The sequence below is a fragment of the Motacilla alba genome, chromosome 1A, assembly GCF_015832195.1.
Source record: "Motacilla alba alba isolate MOTALB_02 chromosome 1A, Motacilla_alba_V1.0_pri, whole genome shotgun sequence".
Classification (NCBI taxonomy): Eukaryota; Metazoa; Chordata; class Aves; order Passeriformes; family Motacillidae; genus Motacilla; species Motacilla alba.
The window spans coordinates 70,189,136-70,204,473 of NC_052031.1; the positions used below are offsets into that span (position 1 = coordinate 70,189,136).

At 40.0% G+C, this 15,338-nt stretch overlaps 1 protein-coding gene across 22 annotated transcripts in view; it reads left to right on the top strand.

Annotated features, from left to right (window-relative positions):
* Positions 1-15,338, top strand: part of PLEKHA5 (pleckstrin homology domain containing A5) — a 164,741-nt gene that overhangs the window by 88,901 nt on the left and 60,502 nt on the right. For all 22 annotated transcript variants that reach the window (XR_005259149.1, XM_038155349.1, XM_038155350.1 and 19 more), the window contains 3 exons: positions 5,051-5,134; positions 6,078-6,198; positions 12,640-12,744. Coding sequence is in view for 21 of the 22 variants with exons in the window: in XM_038155349.1 (XP_038011277.1) it covers positions 5,051-5,134; positions 6,078-6,198; positions 12,640-12,744 (310 nt within the window). In the remaining variant the exon portion in view is untranslated. The remainder of the gene's footprint in view (positions 1-5,050; positions 5,135-6,077; positions 6,199-12,639; positions 12,745-15,338) is intronic.

Consider the following 15,338-nt stretch of genomic DNA (forward strand, 5'->3'; position numbering starts at 1 on the left):
TAAGACCTAGAATAAATGTTAGGAAGCAGATATTTGGTGTAGCATCCTTCTGAAATGTGTTCTTCAGTGCTCATCTGTCAAAAGGAGCAATGTTTCTAAATTAAAGATGTGGAGGCCTCTTAAAAGTTGTGTCCTGGTTTGTGATTTTGTTTGCGTTCAGCCTTTGCTTTGATGGCCCCACTGACAATAAGCAAATGAGAAGGCCTTAGCACTGAGGAACACATAAATAAAGGCTACAAAGAAAGGGCATGAGGGAAGCTTTGAAGTGGCATCTAGCTTTAATTTGAGTGGGAGAAAACCAGATGTGTCTTTGGGAGCTCTGGCCCAGCTCTTTTTTTTTTTTTTTTTTTTTTTTAAGAGGACAGGGAGCTCAACCAAATCATTCAATGGAGAGACCCCAAACCAACTGTTTCCACCCCGGTCCTTTGATCTTTATTGCCACTTTGGAGTGAACTGTTTTGTTCCAGAGGAAAAAATGGTCTAACCCTTCATTTTAACTGTACAACTGGATTACATATCTCATTTTTCCATTCCAGCTGCAGTTATCTGAGTTAATTTCCTATGCAATATACTGACAAAGATGATGGTGAATTCAAAATGGCAAAACTGATCAGAGTTTTGATTTGGCTGACTTTTGTAATGTGTGTCAGAACAAAACATTGGTAACGCAGCATTTTGGGTCAGCAGTCCTGAAAACCCAAGACAGAAAACAAAGGAACCTGCTTGTGTAGGATTTCTGTTGGCAAGCTCTGCACCTGGAATGATGTGCTTAGCTGCTTCTTACAAATAGAATAATATCTCTGAATGATATATTAGAGGTTTTTTTTTTTTTCCAGTAGTCCTTGGATCACATTAAACCAACAAAAAGATTGCTGTTGACTGTACATTTAGTGAGTATATTAAAACTACACAACAAAGTTGGTTTTTTTTGAACATGTCTAGGAAATAAGTAAAATAATCCTGGCTTCTAAAGAGATTAAGAGTCTCAAAGGATGGGAAGGGGAGAGAGAGAGGAGATAAGAAGGCAAATAACGTGAGTCAAATTCAAGGTTGCTGTCACTTCTAACCTGAGCAGGATAAATCCTTTTGCTCTGGGGGCTTGTCCATGTGCCAGAACTAAGCTACCTTATAAATGATGCCAAAGCTTGCAGCTTTCAGAGGAAAGGATTGGAAAGGAGAAGTTTGAAAATTCTGGAGAAAAGGGGTCAAGTTAAGTTGGTGCTGTTAGCTTGGTACCAGTTGTCCTGCACTGAGAGATGTAAAAATGGAATTTCTACCCATGTGAGGCTGGTTTTTTTGTGGTTAGGCTTATGTGTTCTCACATTTATAGTTGGTTTGGTTTAATTTGGTTTTGATTCTTTTATGGCAGGTATAAAACCACTGCTGGAATCAAGCACAGAATATTATCTTGATACGTGCAGGAATTATGCTTTATTTTGCATTGAATTGCTTCTCTTGTGTCATCTTAGTGTAGATTTCTGGGGCCCAGCACATTCCAGTAGCAAATATTAATGAGGAATAGTTTGTGCCACATACCAAGTCTGGAGAATATGCTCATGAAGTACACAGGGAATTTTTCCTGTCTTGGTCTCCAGTGTTTAGCATGGCATTAATGCAGATCCTAAAATAGTAAGGGTCAGTTGGGGCCTTCAGAAAAAGTGCAAAAGACTTTGTGTGTGGTTGTCCTGTGTTCTCAAAACATGGGAAAAACTGGCAGGAGAAGGAAGAGGATGTAATTCTGCACAAGAGAAAAGTAACACACTGGCTGTGTCAAAGTGAATCGCTCTTGTTCCACATAATAAAGTACAGACACATAAATATGCAGGGTTGAAACTCTGAATTACACATTGGACTTGGTATAAAACTGAAATTAGAATTCTCAGTAAAAAAAAAAAAATAGGTTCTTGCTTTATTTCCCCTGAGATTTATTGATGATGTATTGATTATTGTAGTATAATAAATTAAATTCTAAGAGTTTGTGTGTGTAGTCAGAAATTTATGGATAACTGAACAGCTGTCTAAATTGGATGTTGAAGATTGTGAATATCAAACCGTAGCTTGGTTTGAATAAAACTCTCTGTGCTCTGCAAGATAGAGTTTGAAACCAATGCCTTAACCTACTGTTATGTGGGAGGGTTATGACAATAATTATCAAGCTTCACTACACCTTGCACAATTATTTTGTGGAGCCTTGTCAAAATACCAGGTAAATTACTGCCAAAAATGCAATAATTAGATGAGTAATGAAAAAGTTTTCAAATGGAAGTGTTTAAAATCTGTTCATCCTGTTAGACATATTTACAGTCATCACTCTTAGTTGCACAAGCTGAGTTTCCAGTGTTCACCCATGAGATTTCATTTGTGTCTAAGCTGAAGGGATAGAAAAACCTGTTTTCCCTTTGCCTTGAAGGGGAAAAAAGCCTGTTTTTTCTTTGTCTTGAAGGGAAAAAAGCCTGTTTTCCCTTTGCTTTACCCTTTTAGAAGGAAGTGACTATTCAGGTTTAGAAGGAAAGTGCTGTCCAATCCTCAGGAGCATGGTTCATGTCTGTGATGTGTTTTCTGCCTTTTTTATGTAATCTCAGCTACCTTCCATATATCTTGATATCTGTGTGACTAGTGGGGGAAACTGTGTTTTGTTCGAGGATTTTTTGGTGCTTTTGGAATGCTAACTTGATATATGACTCAAACCTGAAGGAAAATATTCTTGAGCATTGCTTCCTCTGCTCTCCTCTCCCACTTTTCTGCCCTCTCCCTTCTTTCCCCCAGATTTTGTGTGGTTTCCCCACTGCAGTCCTTGGGTGTGGCCTCTTCTTTATCATCAGTGAGGTGCACTCACACAGAACATGGGATGTGCCTCCTCTTGGGTGGACCTGAGCATTTCTGGTCCCTGAGCAGAAGTCCTGATCCACTTATTTCCACATTTATGGGTGCAGCTGGCAGTCACCTGTCAATATTTAATGAGAGCAAGAAGGCAGCATTTGGGCAAAGCATTTTGGCCAGCTCATCTCCATAAGTTTGTTGGGGTTTTTTTTTTTTTCACTTTGGTATGAGAGTTTCTGAAATGTCAGAGGAGGGAAAAAAGGTTTTGGAAAGGGAGAAAAAGAGGACTAACAAAAAAAACCAAAAACAACCTAACCAAAAAAACCCCACAAACAAACAAGAACACGCACAAAAAACCAACCAACCAAAAAAAAAAAAAATCTCAAAAAATCCCATCCAACCAAAGAAAACTGGATGCTTCCTCAGGGATGTTTTGGACCCGAATTCTCTTTAATCTGATTTCCTTGAGAGGCATTGTATGACCAAGGCAATTGGGAATGGCACAGACTGTCCTCAGAGTGTCTCTTTCCTGTCTCTTCCTTGTAATTGATCCATTTCTGCAACAGCAGCTCCTTCAGGGGCTAAACTTAGAAATCTGCTGAACTTAGAGCAAAGATAAAGCACTGGCAATTGCCAGCTCATCATTAAGCTCTGTAACACGGTCTCTCCACTTAGGCATTAGTTGGTTTCTAAAATCCCAGTAGAGGAAGTGCAAAGAATTGGGTTGTCTTTCTAATCTTACTCTCTAGGTTTATGAAGGCTTTTCCATTCATTCACCATTAAAGTAGTGTGATTTTTTTATTTGACTTTTGTTTGGAGGCAACTTTTAATCAATAATGCTCTGTAATTGCAAATTGTTATGGCCCGAAGAATTTTATTTTTAAAGTGGAGAATATTAAGATGGTCTTGTTAAATTCAGGTTGCTTTTACAAAGCAGGGAGGGTGCAAAGTGTGGCATTCATGAGATGAGCTGTGCTTCAAAGTGCTTGAAAGTTCAGATGGTTAAATGAACAGGCAGAAAAGAAGTAGGTGTTCAGGATGAAGTGACTCTGGAGATCATCTAGTCCAACACCGCTGCTAAAGCAGGCTCACCTGGAGCAGAGACACAGGCTGGTGGCCAGGCAGGTTTTGAATCCCTCCAGAGGAGCTTCCACAGCCTCTCTGGGCAGCCTGCTCCAGCGCTCAGTGCTTTTTGCTCACATTCAGGTGGAGCTGGCTGTGCTCCAGTTCGTGCTCCCTGCCCTGGCACTGGGCTCTTGTCACTCACCCTTCAGACATGGGGATGCCCTGATAAGATCTCTCAATCATCTTTTCTCCAGGCTGAACAGACCCAGCTTTCCCAGCCCTTCCTCCCAGGAGAGACGCTCCAGTCCCCTCATCACCCCTCAGCCCTGTGCTGAACCTTCTCCAGCAGTTCCTTGTCCTTCTTGCTCTGGGGAGCCCAGAACCAGCCCTCCCTTTCTCTTCTTCCTTCAGAGGCTGGAGGACTCAAGCCCAGACATTTCTTTCCTGTGTGGCAGCAGTTGATAGTTGTTGAATTTGGGCGATTTCTTCCAAGCTGTGGGAGCTGCTGTGATCCATCAGGATCTGCAGTTCAGGGGCTTGAGGTAATGCCAAGGGAGCATTTTTGTGCTGCTGGGGATGAAGCTCAGCCTGCCAGCCCCTAGAAGACACTTCGGAGCAGCACCCTGAATTAAAAAGTCACCTGCAAAAGTAGAACTGTGATTGCAGCCCCTCTTATTCCAGTCACTGGGTATTTATCTGTAATACTGGAAATTTTAAACTCGTACCTTCATGTCCTGAGGATGAAGACAGTTGCTTTTACAGTAGGGTTTTATCCTTACAGAGCAGTTATATGTGTCTCATGTTCATCTTGTCCCTGGTTTTGAATATAAAGTCATAGCTGAAGTGAATTATCTATGTTCATATATGAACTCAAAACACTTTTACTGGTTTTGTAATTCAGAATATTTACCAACCCAATGCCAGTGTTTGGCAGTGCTAATGAAGATTCTTCAGTAGTAGTTCTCATCCTTTTCCTTTGTGTGTGTGTATATTTATTTATTTGTTTATGCATTTTCGAGTGCGTACACTTACATTGTTATATGCCATCATGAAATATTCTTAATTGTTTTCACTGAACTGATACATTTGATGTACTGGATTTACATAATTGAGCTGGAAAGTCAAAACTTATTGCCTAAGACTTTTTTTTCTCTCTCTTTCACAGTCATAATGAACGAAAAGTAACCTGCAAACATCCAGTGACAGGACAGCCATCACAGGACAACTGTATTTTTGTTGTGAATGAGCAGTAAGTGCCTTCTGTTTCACTCTATAAAACACAGGTTTTAAAGCCCATTTAAAATGAAGTAAGATTCAATGATTACTAGTGGCAGTATTTGTTTTTCCCAAGTCAGATCAACATGTAGTTTTACTTGTTTAAATTACTCGAAAGTAATGATAAATATTTTATATTAATTGTTAAGATAGAAAACGTAGCTCAGATTAGTTGAATGATAGAAATGCTTCACATTTATGCACTGTATGAATTTCCTCTTGTCACTTTAATTACTCTGTAATTTTAGTCAACAGCCTAGATTTTATATAACAATCAAATAAACTTCCAGAAAGGGATAAATTTTACAATCACTTAGGGACAACCACAAGCTGTTAATCTGTAATGTTTTGTTTGATAGTTTCTCCTCAATTGGTTATTCCCTTGGCCAGTTGGGACACTCTCTGAATCATTGGCTAATAACTCAGGTTTGCTGTCTGTGCATTAGTTTTGTAGAGCAATACAAGGTCTGCGTGGTGCTCATGCCTGACCTCAGGATTTTGTTGGGTTCTGGGTTCTGGGTGTCCTCCCCACCACCACTGCTGTAACACATTTCATGGTGGCTCCAGTGAAAACCACCAGAACTGGCCAAATTTCACCCATGTGAAAGGGAGGCAAAGCCAGAGGGGCCTTTGGAGAGCATTTCTTCCCATTTCCATCTCACACTCATACCTGCCTTTTTCCCTCCCACCAACACCTGGTGCTAAGAGAGAAATTCTGCTTTTAAGAACATCTTCAAATTCATCTATTACAGGTTGGAGTTTAAAACACAGTGCAGGTAACTCTGCAATGAAGTGGGAATTGCTTTCAAATTTGGAAAAGTAGGACACAGGCTGTACAAAGCTACATCTCGGGGTGCTTTTTATTAGCAGGCTGCACACACAGCATGTTCTAGTGCTATTACATATTCTATTTTCAGGACTGCTGCAGCAATGTCATCTGAAGAAAAGAAGGAGCGACCAGTAAGCATGATATGTGAAGCAACTAACTATAATCTGGCATCAGATTATGCTGCTCATCCAATGAGCCCTGTGGGCAGAGTAAGTCTTTATGTCCAAATAAATTAGAACTAAAGTGATTCAGCTGTTCCACAAGGTGCTGGACAGTGCTGTGTGTTAGTGTTCCACTGAAAAAGAGAATCAAAGTTGATGTATTTTTCAGAGCACTCCTTCCAGGTTTAATTTGGAAACTGAGCTGTCTCAAATTGTCACTGTAGCTGTAATTTTTATCAGGTGTCTCAGGTCTCGTGACTTAAACTGACCTTTCTGATCTGTGTGAACAGCAAAACCCTGAGTGACTGATGAGGCATCTGGGCCAGCCCTTTTGCAGAAATTGCTCCATCAAAAACCTGGATTTGTCCAGGTAAAACAGAGAGAGCTGGGATTGTGTACAAAAAGTAGTTGTGAGAGAGGTGGGAGGTGACGTTGGGCCAGAAGCAGAAGTCCTGGCTTCCTAGAAAAATTCCTTTTTTAGGAGATTGTTTAGGAGAATCCTAGGGTCACCCTAATTTCTGTTTTACTTCTCCATTCACCCTGTTTCTCAGGAGGTTCAGGTAAATGCCCAGATGTTCTTACCAACTTCTAGGTTTATTGGATAAAGCTGATGAGCCAGTTTTGTGCATTTTATTTATTATTTTTTTTAATTTTCAGCTTTCCTGAGAGAGAAGTGCACTTGCTGCAAAATTAACAAGTGCCTTAAGTTTTCTCAGAGACCAGCTTTGATCAGTGATGACAGACGAGAGCTGTCATCTCTTCTAGCCAGTAGTTAACAGTTAAACAAGGGGGAAAACCCTGTACTTTAGCTAGTCATTGAAAATGTTAACCCTGAGAAGTGCTTTTTCAGCAAATTAATCCAGCCTGCAAGGGGAAAATAAACTTTGGAATGTGTTCTAACTGAGCAAATTCCTTAATGTCAGAAACTTGGATTGAAATAATTGACTTACCATGGGGTAGGAAACGTTGCAAGGTTCCTTCCAGTGCATTTTGGAAACTTATTTGTTGTTTTAAATATCTCATGAGACAGGCAGAACCTTTGACCTATGTTAGAAAACTGTTATTCAATGAGAAGAGTGTCTTAATCTATTAATGTTGCTGGGGGGAAAAATAGAGAGTCACGGATGTATAATGGACAGTGACAAAATCCATCTCAGCTTTCATATGATCATGTTTAAGTCCATGCAGGAAAACCAGTTTAAAATACAACAAACTAGGAAACCCCCAAACAACAACAGTAAAAAATAAACTCAAAACCAGCTAAAACAACCAAGCAAGCAAAAAACCAAAGGTAACTTCTTGTTAGAGTCATAACAGGGACATAGAATGCAATAATTACATAGCTAGCTCTCTCAAAATTCATTTTCTGGGAAGCAATCTCAGGTCAAATATGCAAAATTTATTACAATTTAGGAGCATGTGTCTTACTTTTTTTTTCACTTCCCTTTCAAAAGAGAAGTTGAAAATGCCCTTTTCTCTAGTGTTTGTTTCATAGACCTCGAGAAGGAAATTGAGATTTCTCTGCCCCAGTTACTGTGATTTCTTTTACTTTCATTGATTAATGGCACTTTAGTTTCCTGTGAAAAATAACAGTTTGAAAAAACAGATTGTTCTACTTTTCATTCCTCCTGTTCTAGTTATTTAAACGCGCTTAAAGCATTAATGTGATTATTGTGGCTGCATGTGTAATTACTGTGCATCAGTTTTCAGATGTGCATTTGTCTGAATTAGTGCAACACCATTTAAAAAGTGTTGTTTTTGGGGAGGTGAAGGCTGGGAAAGCAGAACCACAGGTAATATCAATCTGCCTTTTCTGGCAGCTGTTCAAGGGTAATGAGTTGAACCCTTTCTAAAGATGACTATAGATAGGGCCTATGGGTTGTACCTGGATACAAAACTGATTTTCTTTAATTTTTTCTACTCATGTCTTCAAACAGTAAATCCTGGAACTCTTAGCTTTTGAGTATAATATATAGTTTGTAGTATTGTGTGTGTGTGTATATATATATATATATACACACACTATAGAGAGAGAGAGGGAGTGAGTGTGTATATATATTAATTTAAATGTATATATAGTGCATATATGTATAATAAAATGTAATATATATAATTATATATAATATACATATATATGCATCCTTATATTATTATAATATTAGTATTGTGTATTGTAGCCCAGTAAAACAGGAATAAAAATGTTGGTGAGGGAAGTTACAGAGAATTAATTACAGGGGAGAAGGATGCTTCGTGTGGTTGCCAAACCAAATTTTTTAGGTGGTTTTTGTTTCCAGAGGTAACTCATGATCACACCTGATACTGGAATATAATGAGGAATGGAAAAAAAAAATTTGGGGTACAGCTGCATTTTCAGACAGTTAAGGGGTACAGGAGAAAGTTTTCCTTGCAGTAATGTTAATTGATTTCTGATAGATAAGGAACTTGGAGAAGTTTCTGTTTTGTGTCAGAAAGACTCTCTGGAGTCTATTGCTGTTGCTGACCAGAGGCTCACATGAGGTGAGGCAAGAATCAGCTCCTGCCCAGTAGAAGTCTTAATTCTAATCTTCCTTTCCCACTGTATTCATGAGGGGGGCCAAATTGCAAATTGCAGCTCTGTTAAGTGCTGCTTATTTCCTGTAGCTTGAAGTGTGTTTCCAGACATGAAGGCACTAGCACAGACCCCTGGCTGTGGAAACCCACAAGCTTCAGATTGCTACAGAAGTATTTATTTTCATCTCTCTGTGGCATGAAGAAATTGTTTTTGTAGTTGTCTTTTTTTTTTTAATCTTATTTTTCTCCCTGCTGTTGAAATCACTACCTAGACAAACAGGATTATGTGTCATAAATTGCTTTTTAATGCGTAAAGTCAGTCACATTTCCAGCCACCCTCCACAGTTCAGATCTGCTGCTCTTCATTGCTGTCCTGATTATCAGCAGAATAAGGTGAACACATTTTTCTCACAGAAAGTGGCGTGGAGTGTTAGCCCAGGACAGCTCCTGGTGACTCCAGTACAACTGGGATGTTCCCCAGTGCTCACAGATTAATCAGTTTATTAATAGATGTTTCAGTTCAGCCCAGCTTTGAATGGCTAGTGTAGGTGCAGCCACACAGCTCTGCTCAGGATCCAGGTTAGCTGGAAATTCTGATTAACAGAAATGAAAATTATTGTTTTTATTTATGATTAAAATTCATTAGCAAACAGCACAGTGAACAGGAGGGGTGTGAAGGGCATTCCTGGTGCTCAGAGCTGGATCTCTGCTGTGTGTTTTATTATTTATGTTCAGACCAGCCCAGGAGTGCTCCTTGTGCATCTTATATTTTAGTCCTGCCTAAATGGAATCCAGTTTGCTTTATTATGCAGACCCAAGCACACTGGGAGTGAAAGATGGGGAGGTTTGCTTCAAGAGCAACCTCCTGGCCCAAGCTGAAGTGCTGAGGCAGAAATCCACTCAGCTCATGGAAAACTGCAGCATTGGAAGGCACCAAAATTGCCTGCAAAATCCAGAAAGCAGCCTCCTGTTGTTTTGTGGTTTGGAAGATAATGGAAGCCTTGAACACTGGAAACATATTTTTAAACAGAAGTTGAAAGTAACCAAGATACAGATTTGTACTCTCTGAGTTTACATGGAGAAAATTTCCCTATTAGCAAGGTTCTCAACCTGTGTTTTTCAAATTTACATGCAATAAATTAATGTTAATTAATGACTTCTGTGCTAGTTCTGAAACTGGGAAAGAAGCCTCACATAAATTTAATGCTAATTAATTACTTTTGTGCTAGTTCTGAAACTGGGAAAGAAGCCTCACATAAACCCTGTGTTTTTCTACCAGCTAAGCAGTGAGAAAAGCCACTTGCAGGGTGCTGGAATGTGCAGCCCCAGATGCTGCCTGCTGTGTTGTCCAGAGTTCAAAACCCTGCTGGGAGTTGGTTTTTTCACCTTTGGAAAACAGTGAACATGGCAGGCTGGACATCCTTCTTTCTCAGCACTGGCTTTGTGCAGGGCTCTTCCCACAGGATCTGATTTTGCAGGGATCAGAGTTGCTGTGCCTTACAGTGGATCAGATGGTGCCAGGGGTGACTCTGCTTGCTCTGTTACCTTCTGCTCCTTCCAGCCAGTGATGAGTGGTTGGATCATTCCTTCACTTTCCTCTCTTTCTCTTTGCCTTCTCCTGGAGCTAGGCAATAATTTTGTCCTGTAATTTTTTTTTTTTTTTTTAGTGCTGTGGGATAAAAAGCACTTGAACCCTTCAGTTCTTTATTTTTATTTTTTTCCCCATCACAGTTTGAGATAATTAGTTATGAATGAAAAACCAGGGATGGCCAGAGATCCCAGGCATAACAAGAGGATCAGTAATCTAAAGTCTGAGAACCCCTAATCTATATACTCACCTACAGTGTTTCAGTGTCCCAAAATACTCATTGTCTTAAGGTTCAGAGTTTGTTGGGAAGTTATTCTCTTTATGCAGCTTGTGGCAAACTAATTACAAGTCATCTAAAGTGTTCTCTGTATTAACTAAAATTAGAAAGCACTTGTGATGCTGCATTTAATTGAAGGAAGTTTGCATTCTCAGTTGGTAGGATGCAACCCATTAAAACTCTGCTGTTAGCTCAGTGAAATTGGAGTCAGTATGGGTTTTTATCAGGCCCACCTTAGAGACAGCTGTCTAAATAATCTGAATTTGTTAGGCTTGACATAAGTGCTTGGTTGTCTACAGAAGCATCCTCACTGCATTAGCTATTTTTACAAGTGGAGGAATTCTGGAGCACTCTTGAGGGGTTTTGAACCTTCAGTACCTAATATTAGAGTAGGTGTGAGTGTTAGGAATTATTTCTGATCAAAGTGTTAGCACAGCTTTTGTGTGATACGCCAATACAGCAGTCATACAGGTTAACAGAGAGAGCTGTGGTTCACTTTATAACTGTATTTTTACATGTTCTTTGTTATGTATTCCTTTTTCACAGCTGGCTGTCATCATTCTCTTGGCTTCTTAGATATCTTTGTCCATTTTGCACTGATAGAACTTTTTCAGAAGAAAATGTGGAAGTTTTTTTACTTTTATTCCTAATTAGGTTTTCAGTTGCTTGCTTTTTAGAACTGAATCAAATTTCTGTATCTCCAAGGGAAATTAAAAGCACTCTGATTGTTTTTTATATTCCCTGATGATTCTTGCAAAAAAGAAATATAACATGTATTTTGTGTTGCAGGCTGTAGGCAGGCACACATAGCTTTTGTAATGTTTTTTTAGGGTTTTTTTGCCAAACAGTGTTGTACTTTTCAGTTAATGGCATCATTGACAAAAGCTGCACATAATTTTAAATCAAGTTCTCAGTTTATGATTTTTCAGCTACTGTGGGATTCTCTCTGAGGCATGAGTAAAACCCAGCTTAGTTCTGTGATGAGTGCTGAGAGAATTTCCGTGGAGAAACCCCACACCTCATTTGCAACAAAACCTGAGTGCTTGTCAAGCTTTCCTCCCTCAGGAATTTTGCATAACCTCATGATTAGTCCCAGCAGCAGAGAGAGGGAAGCTGAAAACACAGGATTATCATATTGTCTCAATCCAAAGGGTGGGTTTGAAATGCAGCTTTAAAAACTTACTTGAACTTGACTTCTTCTGCAGAGGAGTGCACTTTGCTGTATCTCACGGTGTCTGAGGCACCAGTTCTTACAGGGTTTAAAACACAAGTAAATGTTCAGCTCCTTTAGTTGCAGGGCAAACTTTCTAAATGTAGGTGAGAAGAATGAAGTGTGAATTGGCAAAGCACTGCAGGTTTCTTTGTGCCTTTTTCCAATTTCTTGTGGTTATTCAAGTAGAAGGAGGAAACCTAAAATGCTTTATTTTGCCTACTTAATCATAGGTGATCATTGCAAAATTGTAAAAAGTATAAGCAACAGCTGATATGAGCTCTGGAGTTCCATGGAGAGGTTTCTAAGTAGACTTTAGTGCAAGCAAGTAAAATAATGAATATTCAACCAAGACGTCACAGAACAAAGAAGGAATACAAAAAAATTATTTTAGGAAAGGGGGAATTATACCTTGTTGGAATTTGAACAAGTTTTCATGTGTTAGGTCAGTGTTGGAAGCAGAAAAGAATGGGATTTCTTGCCCAGGTGATGTCGTTTTTCATAATTAAAAATAGTTCTGAGAGTTTACTTCTCTTCCTGCAGCTCAGCAGACATTCTACCTACCTTAGAAGAAGATCAGATATGTATAAGTTGGGTTTTTTTCTTGTTTGAAAAAACCCCAGAACATCTTTTAGTACTTGTCTTGGGATTTATCTTTATATTCTCTGCAGAAGAAAAGAAAGAAATGCTGAAACCAGCAGAACCATTGTAGTAATTATTTATCTAAAAAAAGAATAGAGTTTGTGTTCTGCAGTCCCCCGGAGGGGCACATATAAGAAAAAGATCTTAGAGAAAAGAAAAGCATTTTGATTTTTGTACAGTTATTGATGTCATGGTTTCTGTAACGTGTTCAATTCAATTTAGACATCACGATCTTCAAAGAAGGTTCATAATTTTGGGAAGAGATCCAACTCCATAAAGAGAAATCCTAATGCACCAGTTGTCAGACGAGGCTGGCTCTACAAACAGGTACTCAGACCCTTCTCACTTCCTTCTTTTTTTTCCCCCCCTTTACTGTGTGGTACAAAAGACAAGCATTTCTATAAAAATACAATTCTGCAATAGAATGAAGCTATGAACTGTGTTCTTCAATTCATTAACTCCTTACTGGATATCAGTCTGATACAAATTAGGACATTAGACAAGTAAAGGATGTTGGTAGATTATATATATACATGATCCTCTCTAAAAAATCTAAGCAGATGTTAGTAATAAATAGCTGATTTCATTTCAGGTATGTAGAGATGATGGGACAAAAGGTGTATGACCCAGAATATTGGGGGTTTTTAAGTTTATTTTGTTAGACTCTGTATCTTTTTCTTTTTTCTAAAAGCAATATTTTCAATAAAAAATAGTAAGTGAAGCCATTTCTCCATATATTTCACATATGTATGTCTATTTGCTTTGTTCAAAGACAATAATGTTAAAACAGAGATTATTTTAGGTTTTCCCATGGAGTGTGAATTAATCTGAAGTATGTGCTCTTTAATACTGGGACAGTGTTCTAGCCTGCTGTATATTTGCTGTTCTGGTTAATATTACAAATCTGTTTTTAAAATCCACCGAGAACCCTTGAGAACTCATTAATTTAAATTCAGCTGAGACAAATGTGTGTATGTAATTTTGATCTACATTGTCATTTACTGTGCCTATGCAGATAGACTGGAATGACCTGCATAGATTTCTGAGTGCTGGTGATGAGTCAGTTTTTAAAAACTGCTCAGATATAAGAAGTCTCTGTTTAGTGGAAGGTTTTCCCAGTTTTAGACAATCCTGTGGCCTCTGCTCTGAGAGGGAAGAGAATTCTGAGATGTGAATGCTGAGAGTGAAAAATTCTCACAAAGATGATTTTGTTGCTGTTTTTTGGGGCACGGAATCACACAGTTGTCTTGGCTGGAAGTGACCTCATGATAATCTAACATGATTAGCCAGGCTCAGCTAGAGCAGGGTCATAGAATCATGGAATACCATGGGCAGGGTCATAGAATCATGAAATACCATGGACAGGGTCATAGAATCATGGAATATCATGGGCAGGGTCATAGAATCATGGAATATCATGGGCAGGGTCATAGAATCGTGGAATATCATGGGCAGGGTCATAGAATCGTGGAATATCATGGCAGGGTCATAGAATCATGGAATATCATGGAAGGGTCATAGAACCATGAAATACCATGGGCAGGGTCATAGAATCATGGAATACCATGGGCAGGGTCATAGAATCATGGAATATCATGGAAGGGTCGTAGAATCATGGAAGAGTCATAGAATCATGGAATATTGTGGGCAGGTTCATAGAATCATGGAATACCATGGGCAGGGTCATAGAATCATGGAATACCATGGGCAGGGTCATAGAATCGTGGAATATCATGGGCAGGGTCATGGAATCATGGAATACCATGGGCAGGGTCATAGAATCGTGGAATACCATGGGCAGGGTCATAAAATCGTGGAATACCATGGGCAGGGTCATGGAATCATGGAAGGGTCACAGAATCATGGAATATCATGGCAGGGTCATAGAATCATGGATTATCATGGAAGGGTCATAGAAGAATGGAAAATCATGGGCAAGGTCATAGAATCATGGAATATCATGAGCAGGGTCATAGAATCATGGAATATCATGGAAGGGTCATAGAATCATGGGCAAGGTCATAGAATCATGGAATATCATGAGCAGGGTCATAGAATCATGGAAGCGACCTGTCAGGATCATCGAGTCCAGCTCCTGGCCCTGCACAGGACACCCCCAGAATCACACCACGTGCTTGAGAGTCTTGGGCAGGACTTTGTCCAGCTGGGCTTTGAATATCCTCACAGATGAAGACTGCACCACAACCTCTCTGGCAACTTGTGACCATAAAATTTTTACCTCTGCTGAGGTAGAGTTTCACGCTTCTTAATTTGTGCCCACTGTTTCTTTTCTTGCCCTTGGCAAAAGTTTGGCTCCATGTTCTGTTTATACTGATAAGATGCCTGCTAAGCTGCTCTCTCCCCAGACTGAGCAGTCCCAGCTCTCTCGCCCTGTTTCCATGTGAAGATGCTCCAGTCTCTCAGTCATCTCCATCCTTTGCTGGGTTCCCTCCAGTGTGTTCGTGTTTCTCCTGCACCAGTGAGCCCAGAGCAGGAGCAGCACAGCAGCCAGGCCTCTGTGGTGCTGAGCAGAGAGGAAAGGTGTCCTGGCAGCACTGCTAATGCAGTCTGGGATGCTGCTGCCCTCCTGTGCTACAAGGTGCATGCTTGGCTCATGTTGGTGCAGGGGGTTGTTCCTCTCCAGGTGGAGGACTGAGCATTTCCCTCTGTTGAACTCCAAGACATCCTTCTCTGCCCAACTTCCCGGCCTGTCCAGTCCCTCTGCACAACCATCTGGAGTATGAGGCACTCCTCATAACTCTCTCTATGTGCAGACTGGCTCAGGGTGAGCTCTGTGTGCAGCTCATTAGTGAAGTTATTAAATTGTCTTGGCCCCGGTGTCGACCCCTGGGGCACGCCACGAGCCACTGGCCACCCATTCCCTGGGGCTGGCACTTCAACCAGTCTTTAATCCACCTCAG